Genomic DNA, 14,105 nt, shown 5'->3' with positions numbered 1-14,105 from the left:
CCACATATGACAAACCCACAGGCAACATCATCCTCAATGGTGAAAAAGTGAAAGCATTTCCACTAAGATCAGGAACAAGACAAGGTTGCCCACTCTCACCACTCTTATTCAACATAGTTTTGGAAGTTTTAACCACAGCAATCAGATAAGAAAAGGAAAAAAAGGGAACCCAAATCGGAAAAGAAGAAGTAAAGCTGTCACTGTTTACAGATGACATGATACTATACATAGAGAATCCTAAAGATGCTACCAGACAACTACTAGAGCTAATCAATGAATTTGGTAAAGTAGCAGGATAAAAAATTACTGCACAGAAATCTCTGGCATTCCTATACACTCATGATGAAAAATCTGAAAGTGAAATCAAGAAAACACTCCCATTTACCACTGCAACAAAAAGAATATAATATCTAGGAATAAGCCTACCTAAGGAGACAAAAGACCTATATGCAGAAAATTATAAGACACTGATGAAAGAAATTAAAGATGATACAAATAGATGGAGAGATATATCATGTTCTTGGATTGGAAGAATCAAAATTGTGAAAATGACTCTACTACCCAAAGCAATCTACAGATTCAATGCAATCCCTATCAAACTACCACTGGCAGTTTTCACAGAACTAGAACAAAAAATTTTGCAATTTGTATGGAAACAGAAATGACCCCGAATAGCCAAAGCAATCTTGAGAACCAGAAACGGAGCTGGAGGAATCAGGCTCCCTGACTTCAGACTATACTATAAAGCTACAGTAATCAAGACACTATGGTACTGGCACAAAAACAGAAATATAGATCAATGGAACAGGATACAAAGCCCAGAGATAAACCCACAAACATATGGTCACCTTATCTTTGATAAAGGAGGCAGGAATGTACAGTGGAGAAAGGACAGCCTCTTCGATAAGTGGTCCTGGGAAAACTGGACAGGTACATGTAAAGTATGAAATTAGAACACTCCCTAACACCATACACAAAAATTAGCTTAGAATGGATTAAAGACCTAAATGTAAGGCCAGAAACTATCAAACTCTTAGAGGAAAACATAGGCAGAACACTCTATGACAAAAATCACAGCAAGATCCTTTTTGACCCACCTCTTAGAGAAATGGAAATAAAAACAAAAATAAACAAATGGGACCTAATGAAACTTCAAAGCTTTTGCACAGCAAAGGAAACCATAAACAAGACCAAAAGACAACCCTCAGAATGGGAGAAAATATTTGCAAATGAAGCAACTGACAAAGGATTAATCTCCAAAATTTACAAGCAGCTCAATAACAAAAAACGAAACAACCCAATCCAAAAATGGGCAGAAGACCTAAATAGACATTTCTCCAAAGAAGATATACAGATTGCCAACAAACACATGAAAGAATGCTCATCATCATTAATCATTAGAGAAATGCAAATCAAAACTACAATGAGATATCATCTCACACCAGTCAGAATGGCCATCATCGAAAAATCTAGAACCAATAAATGCTGGAGAGGGTGTGGACAAAAGGGAACCCTTGAACACTGCTGGTGGGAATGTGAATTGGTACAGCCACTATGGAGAACAGTATGGAGGTTCCTTAAAAAGCTACAAACAGAACTACCATATGACCCAGCAATCCCACTACTGGGCATATACCCTGAGAAAACCATAATTCAAAAAGAGTCATGTACCAAAATGTTCACTGCAGCTCTATTTACAATAGCCATGAGATGGAAGCAACCTAAGTGTCCGTCATCGGATGAATGGATAAAGAAGATGTGGCACATATATACAATGGAATATTACTCAGCCATAAAAAGAAACGAAATTGAGTTATTTGTAGTGAGGTGGATGGACCTAGAGTCTTTCATACAGAGTGAAGTAACTCAGAAACAGAAAGGCAAATACCGTATGCTAACACATATATATGGAATCTAAGAAAAAAAAATGTCATGAAGAACCTAGGGAGGACTTCCGGGAAGATGGCAGAAGAGTAAGACGCGGAGATCACCTTCCTCTCCACAGATACACCAGAAATACATCTACGCGTGGAACAACTCCTACAGAACACCTACTGAACGCTGGCAGAAGACCTCAGACCTCCCAAAAGGCAAGGAACCCCCCACGTACCTGGTTAGGGCAAAAGAAAAAACTAAACAGAGACAAAAGGATAGGGACGGGTCCTGCATCAGCGGGAGAGAGCTGTGAAGGAGGAAAAGTGTCCACACACTAGGAAGCCCCTTCGCGGGTGGAGACTTCGGGAGGCGGAGTGGGGGAGCTTGGGAGCCGCAGAGGAGAGCACAGCAACAGGGGTGCGGAGAGCAAAGCGGACAGATTCCAGCGCAGAGGATCGGGCCGACCGGCACTCACCAGCCGAGAGGCTTGTCTGCTCGCCCGCTGGGGCGGGCGGGACTGGGAGCTGAGGCTCCGGCTTTTGTCGGAGCGCCGGGAGAGGACTGAGGTTGGCGGCGTGAAAACAGCCTGCAGGGCGTTGGTGCGCCGCGGCTGGCCGGGAGAGAGTCCGGGGAGGGGTCTGGACCTGCCGAAGAGGCAAGAGACTTTTACGTCCCTCTTTGTTTCCTGGTGCACGAGGAGAGGGGATTAAGAACGCTGCTTGAGAGAGCTCCGGGGACGGGCGCGAGCCGCGGCTAAGAGTGCGGAGCCCAGAGACGGACATGGGACGCTAAGGCCGCTGCTGCCGCCGCCAGGAGGCCTGTGTGCGAACACAGGTCACTAGCCACACGCCCTTCTGGGGAGCCTGTGCAGCCCGCCACTGCCAGGGTCCCGGGATCCAGGGACGGCTCCCCGGGAGAGCGCACCGCGCGCCTCAGGCTGCAGCGTCACGCCGGCCTCGCCGCTGCAGGCCCGCCCCGCACTCTGTGACCCTCCCTACCCCCCGGCCTGGGTGAGCCAGAGCCTCCGAATCAGCGGCTCCTTTAACCTCGTCCTGTCTGAGCAAAGAACAGACGCCCTCCGGCGACCTACACGCACAGGCAGGGCCAAATCCAAAGCTGAGCCCCTGGGAACTGTCAGAACAAAGAAGAGAAAGGGAAATCTCTCCCAGCAGCCTCAGAAGCAGCGGATTAAAGCTCCACAATCAACTTGATATACCTTGCATCTGTGGAATACCTGAATAGACAACGAATCATCCCAAATTAAGGAGCCCTGTGGATGAAAGGCTCTTGGTGCTGCAGCCAGGAGTCAGTGCGGTGCCTCTGAGGTGGGAGAGCCAACTTCAGGACACTGGTCCACAAGAGGCCTCCCAGCTGCACATAATATCAAACAGCAAAAATCTCCGAGAGATCTCCATCTCAACACCAGCACCCAGCTTCACTCAACGACCAGCAAGCTACAGTGCTGGACACCCTATGCCAAACAACTAGCAAGACAGGAACACAACCCCACCCATTAGCAGAGAGGCTGCCCAAAATCATAGTAAGTCTACAGACACCCCAAAACACACCACCAGACGTGGACCTGCCCACCAGAAAGACAAGATCCAGCCTCATACACCAGAACACAGGCACTAGTACCCTCCACCAGGAAGCCTACACAACCCACTTAACCAAACTTAGCCACTGGGGACAGACACAAAAAACAACAGGAACTACGAACCTTCAGCCTGCAAAAAAGGAGACCCCAAACACAGTAAGATAAGCAAAATGAAAAGACAGAAAAACACACAGCAGATGAAGGAGCAAGATAAAAACCCGCCAAACCTAACAAATGAAGAGGAAATAGGCAGTCTACCTGAAAAAGAATTCAGAATAATGATAGTAAGGTTGATCCGAAATCTTGGAGATAGAATGGACAATAGAATGGACAAATTGCAAGAATCAGTTAACAAGGACCTAGAAGAACTAAAGATGAAGCAAGCAACGATGAACAACACAATAAATGAAATTAAAAGTACTCTAGATGGGATCAATAGCAGAATAACTGAGGCAGAAGAACGGATAAGTGACCTGGAAGATAAAATAGTGGAAATAACTACTGCAGAGCAGAATAAAGAAAAAAGAATGAAAAGAACTGAGGACAGTCTCAGAGACCTCTGGGACAACATTAAACGCACCAACATTCGAATTATAGGGGTTCCAGAAGAAGAAGAGAAAAAGAAAGGGACTGAGAAAATATTTGAAGAGATTATAGTTGAAAACTTCCCTAATATGGGAAAAGAAATCATTAATCAAGTCCAGGAAGCACAGAGAGTCCCATACAGGATAAATCCAAGGAGAAATACGCCAAGACACATATTAATCAAATTGTCAAAAATTAAATACAAAGAAAACATATTAAAAGCAGCAAGGGAAAAACAACAAATAACACACAAGGGAATCCCCATAAGGTTAACAGCTGATCTTTCAGCAGAAACTCTGCAAGCCAGAAAGGAGTGGCTGGACATATTGAAAGTGTTGAAGGAGAAAAACCTGCAACCAAGATTACTCTACCCAGCAAGGATCTCATTCAGATCTGATGGAGAAATTAAAACCTTTACAGACAAGCAAAAGCTGAGAGAGTTCAGCACCACCAAACCAGCTCTACAACAACTGCTAAAGGAACTTCTCTAGGCAAGAAACACAAAAGAAGGAAAGGACCTACAATAACGAACCCAAAACAATTAAGAAAATGGGAATAGGAACACACATATCGATAATTACCTTAAATGTAAATGGACTAAATGCTCCCACCAAAAGACACAGATTGGCTGAATGGATACAAAAACAAGACCCATATATTTGCTGTCTACAAGAGACCCACTTCAGACCTAGAGACACATACAGACTGAAAGTAAGGGGATGGAAAAAGGTATTTCATGCAAATGGAAACCAAAAGAAAGCTGGAGTAGCAATTCTCATATCAGACAAAATAGACTTTAAAACAAAGACTATTAGAAGAGACAAAGAAGGACACTACATAATGATCAAGGGATCGATCCAAGAGGAAGATATAACAATTGTAAATATTTATGCACCCAACATAGGTGCACCTCAATACATAAGGCAAATACTGACAACCATAAAAGGGGAAATCGACAGTAACACATTCATAGTAGGGGACTTTAACACCCCACTTTCACCAATGGACAGATCATCCAAAATGAAAATAAATAAGGAAACACAAGCTTTAAATGATACATTAAACGAGATGGAGTTAATTGATATTTATAGGACATTCCATCCAAAAACAACAGAATACACATTTTTCTCAAGTGCTCATGGAACATTCTCCAGGATAGATCATATCTTGGGTCACAAATCAAGCCTTGGTAAATTTAAGAAAATTGAAATTGTATCAAGTATCTTTTCTGACCACAACGCCATGAGACTAGATATCAATTACAGGAAAAGATCTGTAAAAAATACAAACACATGGAGGCTAAACAATACACTACTTAATAATGAAGTGATCACTGAAGAAATCAAAGAGGAAATCAAAAAATACCTAGAAACAAATGACAATGGAGACACAACGACCCAAAACCTGTGGGATGCAGCAAAAGCAGTTCTAAGGGGGAAGTTTATAGCAATACAAGCCCACCTTAAGAAGCAGGAAACATCTCGAATAAACAACCTAACCTTGCACCTCAAGCAATTAGAGAAAGAAGAACAAAAAAACCCCAAAGCTAGCAGAAGGAAAGAAATCATAAAAATCAGATCAGAAATAAATGAAAAAGAAATGAAGGAAACAATAGCAAAGATCAATAAAACTAAAAGCTGGTTCTTTGAGAAGATAAACAAAATAGATAAACCACTAGCCAGACTCATCAAGAAAAAAAGGGAGAAGACTCAAATCAATAGAATTAGAAATGAAAAAGGAGAGGTAACAACTGACACTGCAGAAATAAAAGAGATCATGAGAGATTACTACAAGCAACTCTATGCCAATAAAATGGACAATCTGGAAGAAATGGACAAATTCTTAGAAATGCACAACCTGCCAAGACTGAACCAGGAAGAAATAGAAAATATGAACAGACAAATCACAAGCACTGAAATTGAAACTGTGATTAAAAATCTTCCAACAAAGAAAAGCCCAGGACCAGATGGCTTCACAGGCGAATTCTATCAAACATTTAGAGAAGAGCTAACACCTATCCTTCTCAAACTCTTCCAAAATATAGCAGAGGGAGGAACACTCCCAAACTCCTTCTACGAGGCCACCATCACCTTGATACCAAAACCAGACAAGGATGTCACAAAGAAAGAAAACTACAGGCCAATATCACTGATGAACATAGATGCAAAAATCCTCAACAAAATACTAGCAAATAGAATCCAACAGCACATTAAAAGGATCATACACCATGATCAAGTGGGGTTTATTCCAGGAATGCAAGGATTCTTCAATATACGCAAATCTATCAATGTGATAAACCATATTAACAAACTGAAGGAGAAAAACCATATGATCATCTCAATAGATGCAGAGAAAGCTTTTGACAAAATTCAACACCCATTTATGATAAAAACCCTGCAGAAAGTAGGCATAGAGGGAACTTTCCTCAACATAATAAAGGCCATATATGACAAGCCCACAGCAAACATCATCCTCAATGGCGAAAAACTGAAAGCATTTCCACTAAGATCAGGAACAAGACAAGGTTGCCCACTCTCACCACTCTTATTCAACATAGTTTTGGAAGTTTTAGCCACAGCAATCAGAGAAGAAAAGGAAATAAAAGGAATCCAAATCGGAAAAGAAGAAGTAAAGCTGTCACTGTTTGCAGATGACATGATCCTATACATAGAGAACCCTAAAGATGCTACCAGAAAACTACTAGAGCTAATCAATGAATTTGGTAAAGTGGCAGGATACAAAATTAATGCACAGAAATCTCTGGCATTCCTATATACTAATGATGAAAAATCTGAAAGTGAAATCAAGAAAACACTCCCATTTACCATTGCAACAAAAAGAATAAAGTATCTAGGAATAAACCTACCTAAGGAGACAAAAGATCTGTATGCAGAAAATTATAAGACACTGATGAAAGAAATTAAAGATGATACAAATAGATGGAGAGATATACCATGTTCTTGGATTGGAAGAATCAACATTGTGAAAATGACTCTACTACCCAAAGCAATCTATAGATTCAATGCAATCCCTATCAAACTACCACTGGCATTTTTCACAGAACTAGAACAAAAAATTTTGCAATTTGTATGGAAACACAAAAGACCCCGAATAGCCAAAGCAATCTTGAGAACGAAAGAAGGAACTGGAGGAATCAGGCTCCCAGACTTCAGACTATACTACAAAGCTACAGTTATCAAAACGGTATGGTACTGGCACAAAAACAGAAAGATAGATCAATGGAACAGGATAGAAAGCCCAGAGATAAACCCACAAACATATGGTCACCTTATCTTTGATAAAGGAGGCAGAAATGTACCGTGGAGAAAGGACAGCCTATTCAATAAGTGGTGCTGGGAAAACTGGACAGCTACATGTAAAAGTATGAAGTTAGATCACTCCCTAACACCATACACAAAAATAAGCTCAAAATGGATTAAAGACCTAAATGTAAGGCCAGAAACTATCAAACTCTTAGAGGAAAACATAGGCAGAACACTCTATGACATAAATCACAGCAAGATTCTTTCTGACCCACCTCCTAGAGTAATGGAAATAAAAACAAGAGTAAACAAATGGGACCTAATGAAACTTAAAAGCTTTTGCGCAGCAAAGGAAACCATAAAGAAGACCAAAAGACAACCCTCAGAATGGGAGAAAATATTTGCAAATGAAGCAACTGACAAAGGATTGATCTCCAAAATTTATAAGCAGCTCATGCAGCTTAATAACAAAAAAACAAACAACCCAATCCAAAAATGGGCAGAAGACCTAAATAGACATTTCTCCAAAGAAGATATACAGAGTGCCAACAAACACATGAGAGAATGCTCAACATCACTAATCATGAGAGAAATGCAAATCAAAACTACAATGAGGTATCATCTCACACCAGTCAGAATGGCCATCATCAAAAAATCTAGAAACAATAAATGCTGGAGAGGGTGTGGAGAAAAGGGAACCCTCTTACACTGTTGGTGGGAATGTAAATTGATACAGCCACTGTGGAGAACAGTATGGAGGTTCCTTAAAAAGCTACAAATAGAACTACCATATGACCCAGCAATCCCACTACTGGGCATATACCCTGAGAAAACCATAATTCAAAAAGAGTCATGTACCAAAATGTTCATTGCAGCTCTATTTACAATAGCGCAGAGATGGAAACAACCTAAGTGTCCATCATCGGATGAATGGATAAAGAAGATGTGGCACATATATACAATGGAATATTACTCAGCCATAAAAAGAGACGAAATTGAGCTATTTGTAATGAGGTGGATAGACCTAGAGTCTGTCATACAGAGTGAAGTCAGTCAGAAAGAGAGAGACAAATACCGTATGCTAACACATATATATGGAATTAAAAAAAAAATGTCATGAAAAACCTAGGGGTGAAACAGGAATAAAGACACAGACTTACTAGAGAATGGACTTGAGGCTATGGGGAGGGGGAAGTGTAAACGGTGACAAAGCGATAAAGAGGCATGGACATATATACACTACCAAACGTAAGGTAGATAGCTAGTGGGAAGCAGCCGCATAGCACAGGGAGATCAGCTCGGTGCTTTGTGACCGCCTGGAGGGGTGGGATAGGGAGGGTGGGAGGGAGGGAGACGCAAGCGGGAAGAGATATGGGAACATATGTATATATATAACTGATTCATTTTGTTGTGAAGCTGAAACTAACATACCATTGTAAAGCAATTATACTCCAATAAAGATGTTAAAAAAAAAAAAAAAAAGCTAATGGGGAAAATTATATTTTTAATCCTTACTCAAATTTATCCTATTATTTTCTAATATGACATGTTTATAAAAACTTAAGTTACACCTAAAACTTAAAATTAGTTACTTTATCTATAATGCCACAAAACCTACTTTTTCTTCTCTTTCTATTTCAAGTTGTTTCTTAGCAGAACAAAGTTCATTTTTGAGATTGGATAGTTCAGTCTCCTAAAGAAAAAGGAACATGAAGCTTATAAGTGCATCCATATATTTCTTAAGACAATAAAAATTCAAACTAGTGTTTCAAAACCAATTTAGTTTTATAGAGAAATAAATTCACTCATGAAATATATACACTTTTAAAACCCTACTGATATGAAGGCTCCTAGTTGAATATAACTAAAGATTTCATTTAGACAACTTTTGTATAGTTTGCTCTAAAGAAATGTTTAACACTATGTATATCTCTCCTTCTCATTCTCTCCCAATCTATCTCACTCCTCCTTTCCCAACCTCAATCAGAGCTCAAAACTTATTCATAACTGGAGTTTATAACTTTCCATTTGAAAAACAGAGTTCGTTTTACCAAAAAAATGATTAGAAAACCACCTACCTATAAGATCTATAACATCCCTTTCAGATTTATGATTATTTGATTCTACAGTTCAAAATTATGGTTTTATTTATTATTCTTTACTACCAGCCATGCTGACATGAAAATTGGCTTCTACTGCTATTTGTTCTCACCAAAGATGCTTTCAATGATGACTGTTCTTGTTCTTTGCTCTTATAAAGTCCTAATTCTGAGTCTCTTTCTTCAACAATTTTATCATATTGGTGCTATGTTAAAAAGAGAAACCATTTTAAGTATATTAGAAGCCCAAAAGATTACATTTTAATACGACTGGTATCCTTATGCATTTAATATTTATAAAAAATGATGTTTATGAATTCAGTAATACATATCTGAGCTATTTTTTAATTTTTTCAACTACATTTTTAAATTCTAACAATAAAAACAATGAAACATAGATAACTGTCTTAGAAATAACCCAAGAGCAAGAAATAATTTTTTAAATTAGAGACACTGAATTTCATAATTTATAAAAAGTCTAGAAGCACAGGACCTCTTAGAAAAACAGCTGATTCCAGATCTTGTGCAGGGAATACAAAATGAGTCTTGAACATTTTGTCATAACAGAAAGCAAGAAAGCTGTCACAGATTATTAGGGTCAAATCAAAGGGACCTGCCAACCAGTTCGAAGAGGCTCCCACTGGCCAAAGTTGGGACAATTTAAGTGTCAACAAGGATCAAAACTGTACTGGATTAAGACATACCAAATATGCTTAAATCTATGAGTTCACAATATTACTTAAAATATTTTTTAAATCCTCATTGGTTACTTCATAATAATATCCTAGCAACAACTTATAAAGATTAATTGATAGGTATAGCCCACTTCCTCTCCAAATCTTGAAGAGTATAGGGCTTAATTCCCTAAGAGAATGATTACTTTCAAACAACAATAAAAAATAGAGCACACTCACAAACAAAACAAACATTGTCTTTCATCTATTTATTATTGTTTAGCCTAGTATGTGTTAGACACAGGTAGAAGATAAAAATATTATATTTATAGTTATATTATATTTATTTAAATACATATCCTGGGTATGTATTTAAATAACTACAAGGTGGGAAAGTCTATAAGAGACTACTATGAAAATTGAGGAAAAGAGTGACTACATTTATCCATCAAGACAATAAGGAGAGACCTCCTCAAGGAAGTGACCCCCAGGCTCAGCTTCATGTGGTTAAGACTTCAACTTGGAGAAATGAGAGATCAAGAGTATTCCAGCTCTATTAGTCATTGTTGCATAGACAATAATTTTCTCTGACAAATCAGAATGCTATATTTTACCATTTTTATGCATAAATATGGCTCCAATTAATAATTTTCATTACACAACAGGAAAAAAATTACCTTATGCTTTTCCATAAGTGCTACCATTTCAGCTATTTTATGTTGACATCGTATATCAATTTCTTTCTGTAATTTTACTGCTTCATCAGCTATTACTTTTGCTTTCTCAACCTATCAAATAAATTTAAAGTTTTTTAAAATTAATGCACAAAAAACAAATTTAACTTAAATGTTAAATTTAAGTTAAAATACAGAAATCAAACACCAGGAAATTAGGAAAGCCAAGTAGAAAATACATTATTGTTTTGGTTTATTTTAGTTAGGGTCTTCTACTAAGTGAATGACAGTATAACACTGTAAAGATCATTTAATCTTTTCAAAATGATTATATACTACCCAATACTCAAATACTTAGAATAACAATGATACTTTTAGCTTCTATTAAAAAAGCTAATTAATTATCCCTAGTATAAATTTATTAAATCTTCTAAAGAATCATAATGTTAAAAGTAAGAATTATTACTTTTCTCTTAAAATGCAAACATACAAATATAGGGTTTTAGTATAACAACTTCTCAAACATATTTAGTTTTTCCTACCTCTCCCAAAAGATTTTCTTCTAATAGCTTTTTGTCCTCAATTTCTTTCTGATAGCTGTCAGTCATTTCTTTAAATTTTTGTTTGGCACCTTCTAGTTCTAATTCTAATTTATTGACCTTTGAATAAAGAAAACAGCATGAACATTAATAAATTCTGTGGATTACTTGAAAATATTCTGTATTCATTTTGTGGTTTTGTGACTCTTAAAAGATGATTTATTCATAGATATTATAGTTGGATCATTTTACTTACAGTTTTCATATGGTGAGATGTGCTTTATTTTTCACAATATCTATCTTTTTCCCTAAAATACATATTTAGTCTTGACAAGTAATATTTTAAAAGCAGCCATATTTTTATTTTTAATGAATTTTTCAACATTATTTATTTAGTCTCAGTTTGCTGTTTTATTACAATAAGTAACTATTCCATTTGGACAGAACACACATGCGATTCAAAGAAAAAGCATTTTTTCAAAAAAAAAGCTTTATTGAGGTATAACATATGCAAAAAAACTACACATAGTTAATGTATACAGTGTGATGAGATTGGACAAATGCATACACCCATGAAATCATCGCCAAAATCAAGGTAATAGACATATCCATCATCTTCAAAAGTTTCCTTCTGTCCCGTTTTTTTTGTCATAAGAACACTTACATGAGACTACTCTCTTAACAAATTTTTTTAAATTTTGTGCATATTTATTCCTTCTAATAGATAGTGTTCAGGTTCTTTTTAACTGATGCCTATTTCTCCCTATCCTCCTAACCCTGATACATTTTTTAAATGTTTTTATTGTGGTAAAAGTCACATGATATAAAACATACTATTTTAACCATATTTAACTGTACGGTTCAATGGCACTAAGTACATTCACATTGTTGTGCAACTCTCACCATCATCCATCTCCCGAATATTTCACCTTCCTAAACTGAAACTCTGTCCCCTTTAAACATTAACTCCCCATTCTCCCTCCCCACTCCCTCCACCCCCCAGCCCCTGGCATCTACCAATGTACTTTCTGACTCTATGAATTTCACTATTCTAGGCACCTCGTATAAGTGGAATCAAACAGTACTTGTCTGCACGTAATGTATACTGGAATGTATTTTTAAGGCTAACTTAATATATGTCCTGCAAACAGAATGTACCTTCTTTTTTTCCCCCCTGTGCTATACAGTAGGTACTCACCAGCCAAATACGTCATACATAGTAGTGTACATACATCAGTCCCAATCTCCCAATCCATCTCACCCCTGTCTTAGTGTCCATACATTTGCTCTCTACAATTGTGTCTCTATTTCTGCTTTGCAAATAGGTTCATTTGCATCATTTTTCTAAATTCCATATACATACGTTAATATACAACATTTGTTCTTCTCTTTCTAACTTACTTCACTCTGTATGACAGTTTCTAGGTCCATCCACGTCTCTGCGAATGGCACAACTTCATTCCTTTTTATGGCTGAGTAATATTCCATTGTACCACATCTTTATACATTCCTCTGTTAATGGACACTTAGGTTGCTTCCACGACCTGGCTATTGTAAATAGTGCTGCAATGCACACTGGGGTGCATGCATCTTTTGGAATTATGGTTTTCTCAGGGTATATGCCCAGTAGTGTGATTGCTGGGTCATATGGTAGTTGTATTTTTAGTTTTTTAAGGAACCTCCATACTGTTCTCCATAGTGGCTGTATCAATTTACATTCCAACCAACGGTGTAAAAGGGTTCCCTTTTCTCCACACCCTCTTCAACATTTATTGTTTGTAGATTTTTTGATGATGGACATTCTGAACAGTGTGAGGTGATACCTCCTGGTGGTTTTGATTTGCATTTCTCTAATAATTAGTGATGTTGAGCAGTTTTTCATGGGCCTCTTGGCCATCTGTATGTTTCTGTTGGAGAAAAGCCTATTTAGGTCTTCTGCCCACTTTTGATTGGGTTGTTTGTCTGGATATTGAGCTGCATAAGCTATTTGTATATTTTGGAGATGAATCCCTTGTCAGTTGCTTCATTTGCAAATATTTTCTCCCATTCTGAGGGTTGCCTTTTGGTCTTGTTTATGGTTTCCTTTGCTGTGCAAAAGCTTTTAAGTTTAACTGGGTCCCATTTGTTTATTTTTGTTTTAATTTTCATTATTCTAGAAGGTGTGTCCAAAAAGATCTTGCTGTGATTTATGTCAAAGAGTGTTCTGCCTATGTTTTCTTCTAAGAGTTTTATAGTGTCTGGCCTTACATTTAGGTCTTTAATCCCTTTTATTTTTGTGTATGGTGTTAGGGAGTGTTCCAATTTCATTGTTTTACATGTAGCTGTCCAGTTTTCCCAGCACCACTTATTGAAGAGGCTTTTCTCCATTGTATATTCTTGCCTCCTTTTTCATAGATTAGTTGACCACAGGTGTGTGGGTTTATCTCTGGGCTTTCTATCCTGTTCCATTTATCTATATTACTGTTTTTGTGCCAGTACCATACTGTCTTGATTACTGTAGTTTTGTAGTGTAGTCTGAAGTCAGGGAGTCTGATTCCTCCAGCTCCAGTTTTCTTTCTCAAGATTGCTTTGGCTATTCGGGGTCCTTTGTTTCCATACAAATTGTAAAAATTTTTGTTCTATTTCTGTGAAAAATGCCATTGGTAATTTGATAGGGATTGCATTGAATCTGTAGACTGCTTTAAGTAAACAATATAGAATTGTTGACTACAGGCCCTATGTAGTACAGCAGATCTCTAGAACTACTTTATCTTGCATAACTGAAACCTAAGCAAATTGAAGAACAACTCCCCATTTCCC

The 14,105-nt window shown here is 37.8% G+C and overlaps 1 protein-coding gene across 1 annotated transcript in view; it reads right to left on the bottom strand.

Annotated features, from left to right (window-relative positions):
- SYCP1 (synaptonemal complex protein 1) overlaps positions 1 to 14,105 on the bottom strand; it is a 154,742-nt gene that overhangs the window by 30,856 nt on the left and 109,781 nt on the right. Inside the window, exons 24-27 of the mRNA XM_027091053.1 lie at positions 11,310 to 11,426; positions 10,771 to 10,881; positions 9,533 to 9,625; positions 8,939 to 9,013 (exon numbers count right to left, since the gene is read on the bottom strand). Coding sequence (XP_026946854.1) covers positions 8,939 to 9,013; positions 9,533 to 9,625; positions 10,771 to 10,881; positions 11,310 to 11,426 — 396 coding nt within the window. The remainder of the gene's footprint in view (positions 1 to 8,938; positions 9,014 to 9,532; positions 9,626 to 10,770; positions 10,882 to 11,309; positions 11,427 to 14,105) is intronic.

Source organism: Aethalodelphis obliquidens, unplaced genomic scaffold (assembly GCF_003676395.1).
Source record: "Aethalodelphis obliquidens isolate GAN/ISIS:26980383/991018 unplaced genomic scaffold, ASM367639v1 scaffold70, whole genome shotgun sequence".
NCBI lineage: Eukaryota > Metazoa > Chordata > Mammalia > Artiodactyla > Delphinidae > Aethalodelphis > Aethalodelphis obliquidens.
The sequence above is the reverse complement of the archived record's forward strand: the minus strand, read 5'-3'. Positions and strand labels throughout refer to the sequence as shown.